This window comes from Dioscorea cayenensis, chromosome 5 (genome assembly GCF_009730915.1).
Source record: "Dioscorea cayenensis subsp. rotundata cultivar TDr96_F1 chromosome 5, TDr96_F1_v2_PseudoChromosome.rev07_lg8_w22 25.fasta, whole genome shotgun sequence".
Taxonomy (NCBI): domain Eukaryota; kingdom Viridiplantae; phylum Streptophyta; class Magnoliopsida; order Dioscoreales; family Dioscoreaceae; genus Dioscorea; species Dioscorea cayenensis.
In genome coordinates this window covers 31,638,971-31,654,629 of record NC_052475.1, presented here as the reverse complement: position 1 = coordinate 31,654,629, position 15,659 = coordinate 31,638,971, and the positions used below count along the sequence as shown (strand labels likewise).

The following is a 15,659-nucleotide window of genomic DNA, read 5'->3' as shown; positions in this document are numbered from 1 at the left end:
TAGCAAAGAGATACTCAAGGTTAATAATTATTACCATTTCAACAAATTAACTTAATTTTCTGCTTTTTGTTAATTGAAAATATTGATTGTTCTCATTTATACATATAAGTATATGTTTGCATGCAGCCTGATATCACAGCACCAGGAGTCAATGTTCTTGCTGCTTTCACCGAAGGTGTTGGGCCAACAAAAAATGATACTCGTCGGGTTGCCTTCAACACCATGTCAGGCACATCTATGTCTTGCACTCATGTTGCCGGTGTTGTTGGACTCCTCAAAACTCTTCATGCTTCTTGGAGCCCAGCTATGATCAAATCAGCAATCATGACAACAGGTATACATATATATATGACATCAATTAAACTATATCTATATATCTCTTTAATATCTCTCTAATTAATATAATCAATCTCTACATTAATGATTAATTATTTTACAGCTGAAATGTATGATAACTAGGGGAAGCTGCTCAAGACTTCATCAAATCGGACGGCCGCCAATCCACTCCAATATGGTGCAGGACATATTGCACCAAACCGTGCCATGAATCCTGGTCTTGTCTATGATATATCTACAAGAGACTACTTGAACTTCTTATGTAACTATGTCTTCAACTCAACGGACCTCATAGTCTTCATCAACGAGACATTCTCATGCCCTGCAAAGCCTGTACCTGGGAGGACTTAAACATTCCGTCCATAAGTGTCCCTTTTTTGCAAGGTAATTTGACGGTAACTCGAACATTGACCAATGTTGGAGCCTCTAGTGAGTACACAGTCTCAGTTGAGGAGCCTAAAGACGTATCTGTGACGGTGAAGCCAAAGGTTCTCAAATTCTCAAAATATGGTGAGAAGAAAAGTTATGAAGTAACATTCAAGACAATTAAAACAAATGCTCATGCTGTTTTCGGAAGACTTGTATGGTCTGATGGAAAGAAAGCACAGGGTAGCAAGTCCTCTCTTGGTCTCTTTTTGTAAGAAGTCTAGGATCCTGAATTGTGTTTCATGTAGCTAGATAACTTAATTTAGAGATCAAATCTTATTTTATTTAGTTCTTTTAAATCAAAGAACATTGAGTTAATTAAATTAGTTTGAATTTTGTTTTCGCAAGAAGGATTGAATAAATAATATTTCTCTAATTGTTGTTTGTTTATTTTCTTTTATTTATTTTGTTATAAATATATTAAGTCAAAGAGTTCATAAGGCACTGATAATGGCCATAAACATTAATTTCTGGTATGTGAATAGAGGTTAATATATATGAATCAATTTGTCACCTCTAGTTTTAAAGTTTATGATATATCTATTTAATGTCTAACATAGGGATTAGGAGAGTGTTTTTTTTTAAAAAAAATTTGATAAACCACTAATTTACTAAAGAAAATACGGTAAAAAAATAAAAAAGCGTGAAACAAACACATAAACAAGAGGTGTTATATAAACATATATTAATTAACAATTCAAAAGTTAATAAAAATATGCAAACTTTCATAATAGTATATATATGCCATTATAATTAATTACTGTCTTTCTAATAAAGGGTACAAGCACTCCCCCACAAGAGGGTGTTAAAGAAGACGTAGGAGGTACAATAGTGCATCAGTTACGATGGCTTAAAGGCCTTCTACGGAATTATTAATTTCGGCTAGACACCTACCGTGTGCACGTCTAAAGAAATCGAGTTAATAAATCTCTCTATCATATAATCTTCAAAAGAAGGGAAAAGATATCCTCCTATAGTACTATTTGTAAATAGTGGATCATGAACAGTAATTATACAGTATTTCACAGTATACATACAATATTGTAATAGTATTACAGATCCAGAGTTTCAACCCTGGGTATGTCCATTTACCCTCAAAATCCTTTGATTAATTTAAATTAAATATATGTCACGCTCCGAACCCAGCTCAATGGACCCTAGACGCCGACAAACGACCGTACACCTACAAGGCAGAAGCCAAGTAGACAAACCTCAAAACCTAATTCAAAACATAACAAAGAAACAGATGGAGTGCTTTGTAAAAACAATACAAACTTGTTCAAATAAAACCTAGGCCCACAATAAACGGAACTTATTACAAACTAATTATTCGGCGATTGCCCAACGATCCCCACTAAGCTATCCAACTCTACTCTTGATTTGAAAAGAGATAATGAGCTTGACAGCTCAGTAAGCACTCACTTAAAATATAAGGATCATTTACAAAAATGATAATTTATCAAATTCAAAAATCAGTAATCAAATTTATTTCAAATAAACACATATGTCAAAAACTGAGCATATAGGTCCACAAACAACTATTTCCAAAAAATTCATGTATTTATCCTCGATGACCTGAGCCAAAATATCATAACTCATTTGTTTACCCTCAGTGACCCGAGCCAGAATTATTAAAAGTCGTTATTCTTTAACAACAGAAAGAGGTGAGAAACTATAGTTTTTAGATCAAAATACAAGTCGACATGGTCAGTGTTTATCCCCAATGAGAGGGTTATTGCAAAGTTAATCTGAGGACTACGAGTACTGTGTCAAAATATTTCCTATCCAAACATTTAATAAATTCGAAATACCAAGGTTCAAATGATCCCGATTTCACTAAAATTATTTCCATAATAATTTCTTTTTTTTTTTTGGCACTTTCAGAGTACGGAAAAACCAAAACTTTTCGAGTTTATGCATATAGTATAATTTATATGTGGGTACCCAAAACTCCAAATCCCAAATCGAACAAGTTTCCTCAAAATACCTTATATTTGAGAATAATTTCCAAGGATATCAAAAACCTATTTCACATAAGTCAAAAAAATTGAAAGAAGGATACAAATGCAAAAAGGTCAAGCTATCTCTTTGCTCTCCCAAATATTGGTTATTTCTAAGGGTATAATAGCATTTAACCACTCTTAATGGTCAAATTAAAAATTCTATCATGATCCATGAGTACTAAATCAGACATAAGTTTATCTATCTTTTCCCAAATCACCAAATTATAAATTCTAAGAATATTAGACAAAAAAAATCTATGATATATCCAAAATTCACATGGTTTAGAGCACTACTCAATGCATAACATTTATTTGAATGTCCGGCTATTCCTACAGACTTGCAATTCCGACATACCCCTATTAAACATTCATATATATCTCAATATATAACTCCAAAATTAGAGATATTTTTCAAAAAATCATATAACTTAATAATAAACAATTTTTCTATTTATCGCCTTACCCAATTCAATCTTTATGACTATAAAAAATACCCATCAATCTTGATGTTTAGCACATACATCCCATCCGAGATATAGTTTACTAATAAAATCATATCTCATAAAATACAGGCGTATAAAATTTGAAATTTAACAGACTTTTAGGTAACATCAAGATATATAACGTTCACATTAAACATGATTCCTGATTCAACTTCTAAGATTATCAAATTCTCTGATCAATCTTCATGCCATTCAGCACATCTACATAAATCTAATCATATCTAACAAATTACAAGGGTAAAAATTTTAAAATTTGGCAAAGACAAAGATAAAGTTATTTTCTACAACTTTATTACATAAATCTAAATCTAAATAAGAACTTACAATCATAAAATAAATAAAAAAGGATCAAGGCTGCACAGAAGTCCTGACCATGCTACCTAAGTTTAAAGCTTATAACTTACAGCATACTTGTGCAAAAAATCTAAAATTTGGCAGTAAGCTAAATAAGACCTCAATTTACAATTTTTCTATTTTGATCTTTTCCAAATTCTGTCTCAAGGTCTCCCAAAATTAAAGAGATCACTACTATGCTAACTGAAAATTCCTAAATATTATCCTCCAAGAAAACAATTCAACATTCTCACCAAACCCTAACCCTAACTAGAATCATGTAACAACAATCATAAAAAAGAGTAGAAATAAGGGTAGGGTTTGAAAAAAATAACTGAAACATAAAGTATAAAATTAAAAATAAAAAATAAAAAAACATAACCGGAAAATTTAACATTAGGATTTAAAAAATATGATGGGGCCCACAATATATTACAATAAAAATATTTATACACATTTATTTTTAATAAAAGAGTGATTTATTTATTTTTATTAAAAAATTTTAAAAATACAGGAACGATTCAAATTTTGAAGTATAAAAAATAATAAAAATATTCTTTAATTCAAGCTCTGTATATGTTAATTATATTTGCGCAAATTTTTCTTCTTCTTTTAGTTTATCGACTTTATTAAAAAAAATATCTTTTTTTCAAAAAATGTATATTGAAATCTATCTATAAATTCATAAAAATATCTATGATTTATTTTTTTTATTTTTTTATTTTTTAAGATACTCAATTCAAAATTATAGAATCATATCCCTAATTTGACTTTTATTTATTAAGATAATAAACATGTTTATATTACTTTCAAATTCAAAATATAATCAACAATGTTAATGACCAATTACTACGGGTCAAAAGCCTAAGCCTATATTTAGATTTAGATGTTTTTAAATCGAATAATGTTATTTAGCCTGAATTGATAGGCCAATTGATAGTTTGAATAACGTGAATACCAAGTTGGCATCTATGTTAGCATCTACGTTATTCTTTATCTCTCTATATTTAAAAAATAATAAATTTTTTTATAATCTAAACCCTTAATAGTTTATGATTTTTAAATTTTAAGGATTTATATGAAACTCTAAACTCTAATTCTCTTAAATCTTATACCCAAGATTTTAAAAACCTATAACTTAAATTCTAAGCCCTAAATCCTAATCACTAAACCCTAAATCTTAAGCTCTTATCTCTAATTGTAAACGGTTTACATTAAAGTAGAAAAACTTATCAGAAATTAAGAATGATATGGATGCCAAATTAGTAATTCAGCATTTAAAAAAAAGGGCTATTTTAATACTCATCATGCAACATTCAAAATAGTTTTAACTTTCAGTATTTAAATTTTTAGATAACTACAGGCAAACACCATATAAACGACCGACTGCCCCATAAGAGATCATCAGACAGAGAAAAAGGAGAGATGGAGTTCAAGATGAGAACTCTAATTTCTCTTCTAGTCTTGTTTATATTCACTGTTCTTCTCTCAACTCAAGCATTTGCAGCCAAAAAGGTAATCAAAACTCTAAATTTTCTCTCTCTGGCTGCCAATAATTCTCTGCTTTCAAGTCCTTAATTAATGATCTCATCATCATCATCTACTTCTTCTTTCTTTTCATGCAGCCTTATATTGTTTATCTTGGTGCTCACTCCTCAAACACAACGGATGAGGTTGCTGTAAATTCTCACCATGAGCTCTTAGGATCAATCTTGAAAAGGTAATTAACTCATAATAATTTATCTTCTCTTATTTTAATCCCATAATTATATATATATATATATATATATATATGCTTATCTTTATGCATGCATGCATTCACTTATGTTAATTATAGCAAGGAGAAGGCCAAAGATGCAATCTACTACTCATACACAAAGGAAATCAATGGATTTGCTGCAAACATGGATGAGCATGAAGCCAATGAGCTATCAAGTACTCATAATTTCAATTATATAATCAAGCTTATTTCTTTCTATTATATATATATATATATATATATATATTACTTAAAATATGTATATATCTTTCGTTTTTGCTGTTTAGTGCATCCAAGTGTTGTATCAGTGTTTCCAAGTAAAACTCTCAAGCTTCACACAACTCATACATGGCAATTCCTTGGGCTTGAGAGGGGTGACTCTAGCGAGATCCCAGACTCATCCTTGTGGAAAAAGGCGAGGTTCGGAGAAGATGTGATCATAGGAACCATTGACACAGGTAATCTTTTCAACTTCTTAATTCATTGAAGCCATTGCCACAACCATGAATTTAATTTTGATCTGTTAATTTGCAGGTGTTTGGCCTGAATCTAAGAGCTTTAGAGATGACGGCATGGGTCCAATTCCATCAAGATGGAAAGGAATCTGTGACAATGGCAGCGATGAAACGTTCAATTGCAACAAGTAATTATCTTTCTTTCTTAATTTCTTTGAATTGATTCTTTATGGTTTTTATTTCATGCAAGAACATCATGGATGCACACACATCTCAACTGAAATAACTGTCATTACATCAGATAAGCAATGCATGACCACTGAAAACCTAATGAGTTATTGTCATTTCGGTGAGTGCAGGAAGCTAATAGGTGCAAGGTACTTCTACAAAGGCTACTTAGCACATTCTCAAAACTTTAGTGGGGACATCATCAAAAGTCCCCGTGACAACATAGGCCATGGCAGCCACACACTCTCCACCGCGGCCGGGGCCTTTGTCACCAATGCAAGTTACTTTGGCTATGCTAATGGCACTGCAAAGGGAGGCTCACCACGAGCCCGTGTCGCCGCCTATAAAGTGTGTTATATGAATGGATGCGACGAATCTGATGTTCTTGCTGCATTTGACAAAGCCATACATGACCGTGTCGATGTACTTTCTTTGTCTCTCGGCGGTATGCAGAGGGATTACTTTGAAGATTCACTTGCCATTGGAGCATTTCATGCCGTCTTGAAGGGTATCCCAGTTGTTTGTTCAGCCGGAAATGATGGTCCATTCCCGGGGAGTGTGACAAATGTGGCACCGTGGATTCTCACTGTTGGAGCAAGCACCGTCGATAGAGAATTCCCTTCATATCTTTTATACAATCGAACACGCGTCATGGTTGATGATCTTAACACTCATTTTAATTAATTTCCTTGTTCAATTCTTTAATCTCTTGACTAATTTAAATTTTCCTCAAAAATATTTATCAGGGAGCGAGCTATTCTGATAGCTATCTGGACCAAAAATTATACCCAATGATCAATTCAGTAGATGCACAAGCTAAAAATGCAACAGAAGATTATGCGTGAGAATTATGTTTTGAACACATATGATCATATATAAGTATTCAGACATTGTTTGTTTTAACTGAGGTGAATTTAATTCTTGGTTGAATCATCAGGAGGCATTGCTTGGTGGGTTCTTTAGACCCAAAGAAGGTGAAAGGCAAGATTGTTGTATGTCTGATAGGCGTGAATGATAGAATTCAAAAGGGCCTTGTAGTGAAAAATGCAGGAGGTGTTGGAATGGTCCTAGCAAATGATGAACTCTATGGTGATGAACCCATACCTGATCCACATTTCCTTCCTGCCATCAATATCGGTTATTCGGACGCAAACAAGCTATACTCCTACCTAAATTCTACCAAGTAAATTTCTAATAAAATTAACTTCATGACTCAATGATCACTCTTCTTTTGTTACTATGATCACATATATATACTAGTTGATCAGTAATGTTATTCATGCATTCAATTAATGATTTGTAGGTCTCCAAAAGGTTATATTTCATGTGGTAAAACAAGCCTTGGCAAGAAGATAGCACCGGTAATAGCCGAGTTCTCATCTCTAGGGCCAAACATCATCAATCAAGAGATCATCAAGGTCAGTATAGCATTATATATATAACTAATTAGTAACTGTTGTTGTTGTTGTTTAATTTTCTTCTTCTTGATTCATAGAACTGAATTATGTAAATCAATGCAGCCAGATGTCACTGCACCTGGTGTCGATATTCTTGCTGCCTATCCAGAGGTTGCAAATCCAACCGACGAGTGGTCAAATACTCGTCGGACTTCTTACGCTCTTTTATCAGGCACATCAATGTCTTGCCCTCACGTTGCTGGTCTCGTCGGTCTTCTCAAAACCCTAAACCCTGATTGGAGTCCTGCCATGATCAAGTCAGCAATCATGACAACCGGTATATATATATATACACACACATAAATGCATGCATATATATATGATTAACATGTCGAACTACTGTTTATATTCATAAAAAAGGACGTTTGTCGTCTATTATTCAAAAAAAAAAAACATGTCGAACTACTAATTAATTAACCTTAAATTATTTTGTATTTTTGCAGCAACGACACTAGATAACAGGATGCAGTCCATTAAGAATTCCTTCTACCAAACGGCGACACCATTTAGTTATGGATCTGGGCATGTAAAATCAAACAGTTTAACAGATCCTGGACTGGTCTATGATATCACTCTTAAAGATTACTTCAACTTCTTGTGCTCTTTTGGTTACAATAAAACAGTAATGAATTTATTCACTGATGAGTACTCATGCCCTTCAAAACCGATGAAATTTGAAGACTTGAACTATCCTTCCATCTCCATCCCTTTGCTCAATAGTACGATAACGGTAACCAGAACGGTGACCAATGTCGGGCCTCCGGGCAAGTACAAGGTCATTGTCTTTGATCCGAAGGGCGCATCGGTCACTGTCAAACCGTCGGAGCTTGAGTTTGAGAAGTTTGGAGAAGAGAAAAGCTTTGAGGTGTCAATGGAGGTGAATGCAGATGAACCATTCAGTGGCTTCTCGTTTGGAAAGCTTGAATGGACTGATGGAATACGCCATGTGAGAAGTCCTTTGGTAGTTTACATTTGAGAAATTAGTTAGTTCCTTTTAGTTTAGTGTTAGATGATGATGATGATGATGATGATGATGATGATGATGATGATTAGTTTAGCTTGAATTTATTTAGTTTATTTAGTTTTTGAAAAAGGTGGAATTTAGTTTTCTTTTATACTTCCAAAGTTTATGCAACAGTATTTTTTATATATTTATATTTTATGATAAAGTGTATAAAACTATAAAATGCTATAAAAAAAACATAGCAACAGAGTACAAGCCAATAAATTGGGAGCAAACAAAATACAAACCGAAGACGTTGACCAAAAGTGGAACTCAGATTATAACAAAAAATAACACCACTAACAGAAGTTCCAAAACAGAAATATGTGCAAAACCAAAAGCAAAAAAATAAAAATAAAAATAAAAATATGAATAGCTGCTAAGAGAAGGCTTCCTACTATTAGATGTGCAACAACAGAATGAACATCTAGCCAGTAGTAAACTTAAAAAAAAAGGAAAAATTCCTTCTCGCATAAGCATTTGAGAGTAATTTACAAGAAAAGATTATTTTTTTTTTAGAATATTTTCTAAAAAAATTTTAAATTATTTTTTCAAACAAGAATTAAAATATGTTTAGAATCAGTTTATATAATCTTTAATAAAGAAAACTTGTTAGAAATAAAAATTCAAATAACTTCCCAATTTGAATTACCATATCCAATTATGTATTAACAACTTAGAAAATCATATCTGAAAAATACTTTTTCACTAAAAATAAAAAATATTTAACTATCCTTTTATAGTGTGCACTTATTTGCATCAATGTTCTAATTTCATTTTTATTGTTATATTTAATTGGTTTAATAACAAACAACATCAGAATAACTATGTAAAATTAGATATTGAATTATTGTATTTTTTATAGAGAAGTTCTGACCTTTTTTTAACTCAGACTTCAAATAAATATGGATTATCAGTTATATATATATATTTTTTGAAACTCAGACTTCGAGTACTCTCTTCCAATTTTAAATAAATATAGTTTATCAATTTTATAATTTATTTTTATTTTTATCCCTAATATTTACGGTGGTTTATTGACCTCCTAATAAAATCTCTTTACCTGGAACTTGAAAGTGTGAAACTATTGTTTCTCTCACAGAGGACCCATATCCAGACTCATGAATAGCACAAAAATAGTACTAGTCAAAATGTATAGTATATGAAATAGTATAAAACAATATTACAGGAGAGGAATTTGAACCCTTATGTAATTTTTTTCCACTTAAGTGTCAAACTATTGGATTATTTAATAATTAACATTCCCAAGCATTGATTACCCAAAACTTAAAATCATTTTGGTTGGAAAAAAATTACACACCTTCATCCCCTACACTTACATTGGCCTAACTCATTTAGGTAATGCTGATGTGGCAGAGCACTTAGAAGTGACACATTCGGTTAAGGCACTCGTGGCACTCCCAATTTTGTCTTTTAATTTTTTTCCAGCAAGTACTTAAGTTTGGTCTTATATTAATTTGAGCACTAACTTTCAATTTGTATCAAAATGAGCATTAAATTTTAATTTCATCTCTCCAGCTGGGTAATTGGGGATTTCCGGTGAATTTTTTGTGATGTGGACGGAAAGCTTGCGTGGATGCCCTGGGTCCACGTCACTGACTCACCAACTCAGCCATTTAATCAATGTGGTTTTTTTGTCCACGTAGGACGTACACGTTAGCTTCTCTCCCGTCATCGTTTTATTTTTCTCTCTCTCCAGAATACTGTAGCCCTAGTGACGTGCACCCAGGGCATCCACAAAAGTTTTCCAGCGTCCACGTCACCAAAAATCCACCGAAAATCCCCAATTACCCTGTTGAAAAAATGAAATTAAAATTTGATATTCATTTTGATACAAATTGAAAATTAGTTCTCAAACTGATATAAGGCCAAACTTAGATACTTACTGGAAAAATTTACCCAATTTTTTTTATTTGAATCATTAAAAAAATTCTGAATGGAGGTAGGATCACAATCATTGATATATATCCCTACACAAAAGGTGAATTTTTAGCTTCTTAACAAAAACTACAATTATGTGTATATCTCAAAGAAAATTATCTTTGGATGTATACATATGAATGTAATACTTTTACGTGTATACCATGCTAACTTTATTATTTTGATATTTATGAAGGGTGTATATACAAATACATCATTTATTAAAAAACCATATGCATAATTTTGATTTTTTTTAATATATATCTATATATATAATATATATGGAAATCAGTATTTTAATTAAATCTAACGAGGGGACTCATATGAGGAAATTTACAGGAGTGATTTATACTTTTTAAAAAAAAAAATTATGAGGGAACATAATAGCGCCTTTTTTTAAATAAAGTAAATTAATCATAGATTAATTAAAAAACAAAACCGAAACACAGACAAACAGACACGAACAAACTAAAGAGAAACAAAAAACAAAAAATACAACAAAGAAGCATGAAGAAACAGAAAAAGGTTTAATAGCGTCTTTTCTCAACGCATATACCCCATAATTTTTTTAATTTATATTTTTTAAATAGATTTTTTCTAATTCATTTTAAGTTAAGATGACATAAGATTTTCATCTTTAACAGAATTTAAAAAGTTAAATGTTTTTTAAATATATTAAAAATTGATATATCAGTGTATCACTGAGACCATGCCTTTTAAAAAAAATATAATTTTTTAAAAAGTACCTAGCACAGATAAATACTATGCCATTTTAAGACTTGATATTAGAGCCATATATATCATCTATTATATCAATTTTTTAAAGTTAAATATTTTTATAATATATGCATTACTTTTTTGAAATTTAATATATGCATTACTTGATGTGGCAAAGTGTGTCAGTATGAAAAGGAGTTAGACAGAAAGATTATATATATATATATATATATATATATATATATATGGGTGTAGTTGATGACGACTAAATGCATGATCAGTTTTTGTGTTAAGGATGAAAATAATTTTTAAAATGTAATTAATGATTAAAAATTCTCATTCACCTTGAAACTATAATGGTTACTTACTTACCATATCAAAGATAATAATTTGTTAATTTTGATTGAATAATCTTATCCAAAATTCAACAAAAAAATCAAAGTGTTAAGATGTACATAAACCATGGTTGAATAATAATACTTTTAACACTTATCAATGTAAAAAAATTCAAATTAATTTTAAACTGCATTATTTATTTCATGTTAGATAACAACAAAAGAAATTATACATAGGCCACTGCCAACTTTCTCTCTCTCTCTTTCTCAAGAGAGATCGCAGACAGAAAGAAGAGAGACGGACATCAAGATGAGAACTCTAGTTTCTCTTCTAATTTTGTTCTCATTCACTGTTCTTCTTCCAACTCAAACATTAGCAGCCAAAAAGGTAACCAAAAACTCTATATTTTCTCTATGGTTATCAATACTTCTTCATTTTCAAATTAATTTATCATCTTTATTTGCATGCAGTCTTACGTTGTTTATCTTGGTGCTCACTCCCCAAACACAAGGGAGGAGGTTGCTGTGAATTCTCACCATGAAATTTTAGGATCAATCTTGAAAAGGTATCAGATATATATGTATATATAATTTGCAATCTCTTATTTTAATACCATTATTACATATACATATATTTACAAATTATATATACATATGTACTTATCTTTATGCATGCATGCATGCATGTATGTTATAGCAAGGAGAAGGCCAGAGATGCAATCTTCTACTCATATACAAAGGAAATCAATGGATTTGCTGCAAACATGGATGAGAATGAAGCCAATGAGCTCTCAAGTACTCATAATTTCAATTAATTAAGCTTATTTCTGTCTTTTTTATATATAGTTTACTTTAATATGTACATACACAATTGGTTTTTGTTGTTTAGAGCATCCAAGTGTTGTATCAGTGTTTCCAAATAAAGCACTGAAGCTTCACACAACACATACATGGGAATTCCTTGGACTTCAGAAGTTCTACTCCGGCGAGATCCCGGACTCATCCTTGTGGAAGAAGGCGAGGTTTGGAGAAGATGTGATCATAGGAACCCTTGACACCGGTAATCTTCTATCTTATATTATCATTCAAATTCTTCATTGAAGTCATTGCCACAATCTTGAATTTTTGATCTGTTAATTTGCAGGTGTTTGGCCTGAATCTCAGAGCTTTAGAGAAGATGACATGGGTCCAATTCCTTCAAGATGGAAGGGTGTTTGTGACAATGGAATCGATAAAACATTCAATTGCAACAAGTAATTTCTTTGTTTGAATTACTTCTTAATTAGTTTTCTTATTTCTTGCAAGAACATCAAGCATGCATGAACATTTATACATCTCAAGGGAGATCACTTATAATTACTGAAACCCTAATTTATGTCAACTGAAATAACTGTCAATTACAGTGTATAGCTATCACCAATGCATGCACAACTGAAACCCTAACTGGTTTTTGTGATTCCATTGGATCTCATGGCGAATGCAGGAAGCTGATCGGAGCAAGATACTTTAACAAAGGCTTCAAAGAAGCTGGTGATACGTCTGCAAACATCACCGATACCCCCCGTGACACTGAAGGCCATGGCAGCCACACACTCTCAACCGCGGCAGGGGCCTTCGTCCCCGGTGCAAGCTATTATGGTTACGCCAATGGCACAGCGAAAGGTGGCTCATCGCGAGCCCGTGTTGCCACCTACAAAATATGTTGGCCCTCTGATGTAGGTGGCTGCATGGATGCCGATATACTTGCAGCATTCGACGCAGCGATACATGATGGTGTTGATGTTATCTCAATGTCAGTTGGAGGTCCACCTTTGGATTATTACCAGGATTCTATTGCCATTGGATCATTTCATGCTGTCAAGAAAGGGATTATAGTTGCTTGTTCAGGTGGAAATGATGGCCCATTACTAGGGACCGTGTCGAATGTGGCGCCGTGGATTTTCACCGTCGGAGCAAGCACTCTTGATAGATATTACCCTTCATATCTTGTCTACAATGGAAAATTTGTCAAGGTTGGTGATTCAATCATACACATTAATTAGTTTAATTTCTTTGTTGAATTTATTAATTATTCATTAATTGATTTTAATTATCTAATTTGTTCTTCAATTTGTCAGGGAATGACCTTTTCCAAGGGTCTTCCAAGACCAAGGCCTTATCCTATGATCAATTCAGTAAATGCAAAAGCTAAAAATGCAACAGAACATGCTGCGTGAGAATGATTTAAACTTCAAATTAATTACACGATATTGACTACATATATACAACTTCTTGAATTAATGTTTGCTCTTATTGAGCTGATCAATTCCTTCTCTTAATTTGCAGTAATCTTTGCATGGTGAATTCTCTTGATCCTGAGAAGGTGAAAGGCAAGATAGTTGTATGTCTCAGGGGCAAAATCGAAAGAATGCTCAAGGGCTTTGTAGTTCAAAAGGCTGGCGGTGCCGGAATGATCATTGCAAATGATGAACATTATGCAGATGATATCGAAGGCGATGCCCACTTCATTCCTGCCATTAATATCGGTTATTCTGACGGCCTTGAGCTCTACTCCTACCTCAATTCTTCCAAGTAAATAAAAGAAAATATATATATATATATATATATATATATATATATATATATTAGTAGACACAATTTCCTACCTAACAAAGATCACATACTGATCATCAGTACAATGGTTAATTTTTCTTGTTCTTGAAAATTTGTAGGTCATCGAAGGGCTATATTTTATGTGGAAGAACAAAGTTCGGCAAGAGACCTTCACCGACAATAGCCCCATTCTCATCACTAGGTCCAAATGTTATCAATCAAGAAATCCTCAAGGTCATAAAATTATATGCCAATGAAATTTCTTCTTCTTTTATTATTGTTAGTCATATTTCTTATAAATAATGAATTTTATGAAATGCAGCCTGATATTACTGCACCAGGAGTCAATGTTCTTGCCGCCTTTTCAGAGGTTGCCAACCCTTCTGATCTGGACTATGACACTCGCCGAACTCCTTTCGTCTTCTTGTCTGGCACATCAATGTCTTGCCCTCATATTGGTGGCATTGTTGGCCTTCTCAAAACCCTTAACCCCAGTTGGAGTCCTGCTATGATCAAGTCAGCAATCATGACAACTGGTATATATATAATGAAAACTTTCTTTTCCAAGTGCTAACTATATATATTTAAACTCCTTCACTGAATCATTTTTTACGTTTTTTCAGCGACGACTCTTGATAACACTATGGAACCCATCAAGGATGCATTCAATGAAACAGCCACACCATTCAGTTATGGAGCTGGACATGTAAAGACTAAAGCTTTAGTAGATCCTGGATTGGTGTATGATATCACTCCTAAAGACTACTTGAACTTCTTGTGTTCTCTTGGCTACAACAAAACAATGATGGGAATATTCAGTGGTGAATTTTCATGTCCTTCGAAAACAATCAAAGCCGAAGATTTGAACTATCCTTCCATCTCTATCGCTTCACTCAATGGCACTGTGACGGTTACCCGGACGCTGAAAAATGTTGGGCCTCCGAGCAAGTACAACGCCACCGTATTCGCGCCAAAGGGTGTATCGGTGACTGTGGAGCCAGCAGAGCTCGAGTTCGAAGAGTTCGGCAAGGAGCAACAGTTTCAGGTGACAATGGAGGCAAATGAAGCTGAACCAGTTAAAGGCTTTACATTTGGAAGTCTTAAATGGTCTGATGGAATTCACCATGTGAGAAGTCCTTTGGTAGTTTACATTTGAAAATTAGTTAGTGTTAATTTGGCGGGAAATAATATAGGTTAGTTGTGTTCTTGTTTTAATTCTTTTTTAGGTTTAGTAATTAAATAAACATGATGATGGAAAGAAATCAATAATTTATTTATTTAGTCTTTTTAATATTTCTCTAGTTTCTTAGTTTTTGTTTGAATGCATGTTTCTTAATCATTTGCAACAAGATTATTTAGTAATTCTTGCAATTATGTGAATAATTTAAATGCCATGAGCAATGGCATTATGTTCTTGCTCCACATATATATTGTAAGGTTTTTTATTAAGTAAAAATTAGGGTTTGATTGAGTTTAAATGTATCTCCAAACAGACATGCATGGAATTCCTTAATTAATAATGTAATTCCAAAAACAATTTATAACATTTTTGGAGAGATAAATAAAAAGCC

General features: G+C 32.6%; 2 protein-coding genes across 2 annotated transcripts; both read left to right on the top strand.

The window, feature by feature from the left end:
• The first annotated feature begins 5,026 nt into the window (after positions 1 to 5,026).
• On the top strand, positions 5,027 to 8,551 carry LOC120260285 (subtilisin-like protease SBT5.3). The gene is made up of 11 exons (XM_039267722.1): positions 5,027 to 5,116; positions 5,227 to 5,321; positions 5,439 to 5,536; positions 5,648 to 5,818; positions 5,895 to 6,003; positions 6,175 to 6,697; positions 6,790 to 6,884; positions 6,981 to 7,226; positions 7,347 to 7,461; positions 7,564 to 7,777; positions 7,944 to 8,551. The coding sequence occupies exons 1-11, from the start codon at positions 5,027 to 5,029 to the stop codon at positions 8,474 to 8,476; spliced, it is 2,289 nt and encodes a 762-aa protein (XP_039123656.1). The 3' UTR covers positions 8,477 to 8,551.
• A 3,202-nt stretch (positions 8,552 to 11,753) lies between these two features.
• Positions 11,754 to 15,285, top strand: LOC120262006 (subtilisin-like protease SBT5.3). Its single transcript, XM_039270042.1, has 11 exons — positions 11,754 to 11,884; positions 11,968 to 12,062; positions 12,194 to 12,291; positions 12,386 to 12,556; positions 12,641 to 12,749; positions 12,980 to 13,508; positions 13,614 to 13,708; positions 13,822 to 14,067; positions 14,208 to 14,322; positions 14,411 to 14,624; positions 14,712 to 15,285. Exons 1-11 carry the CDS (start codon positions 11,807 to 11,809, stop codon positions 15,242 to 15,244), a joined length of 2,283 nt encoding a protein of 760 aa, XP_039125976.1. The 5' UTR covers positions 11,754 to 11,806; the 3' UTR covers positions 15,245 to 15,285.
• The last annotated feature ends 374 nt before the right edge of the window (positions 15,286 to 15,659 follow it).

Bases quoted from the DNA above. Each gene is read 5' to 3' on its own strand.
- LOC120260285 (XM_039267722.1), top strand. From the start codon at position 5,027: ATGGAGTTCAAGATGAGAACTCTAATTTCTCTTCTAGTCTTGTTTATA. The intron at 6,004-6,174 runs GTAATTATCTTT...CGGTGAGTGCAG, and splicing joins GAAACGTTCAATTGCAACAA to GAAGCTAATAGGTGCAAGGT. The intron at 6,885-6,980 runs GTGAGAATTATG...TTGAATCATCAG, and splicing joins AATGCAACAGAAGATTATGC to GAGGCATTGCTTGGTGGGTT.
- LOC120262006 (XM_039270042.1), top strand. From the start codon at position 11,807: ATGAGAACTCTAGTTTCTCTTCTAATTTTGTTCTCATTCACTGTTCTT. The intron at 12,292-12,385 runs GTACTCATAATT...TTTGTTGTTTAG, and splicing joins TGAAGCCAATGAGCTCTCAA to AGCATCCAAGTGTTGTATCA. The intron at 13,709-13,821 runs GTGAGAATGATT...CTTAATTTGCAG, and splicing joins AATGCAACAGAACATGCTGC to TAATCTTTGCATGGTGAATT.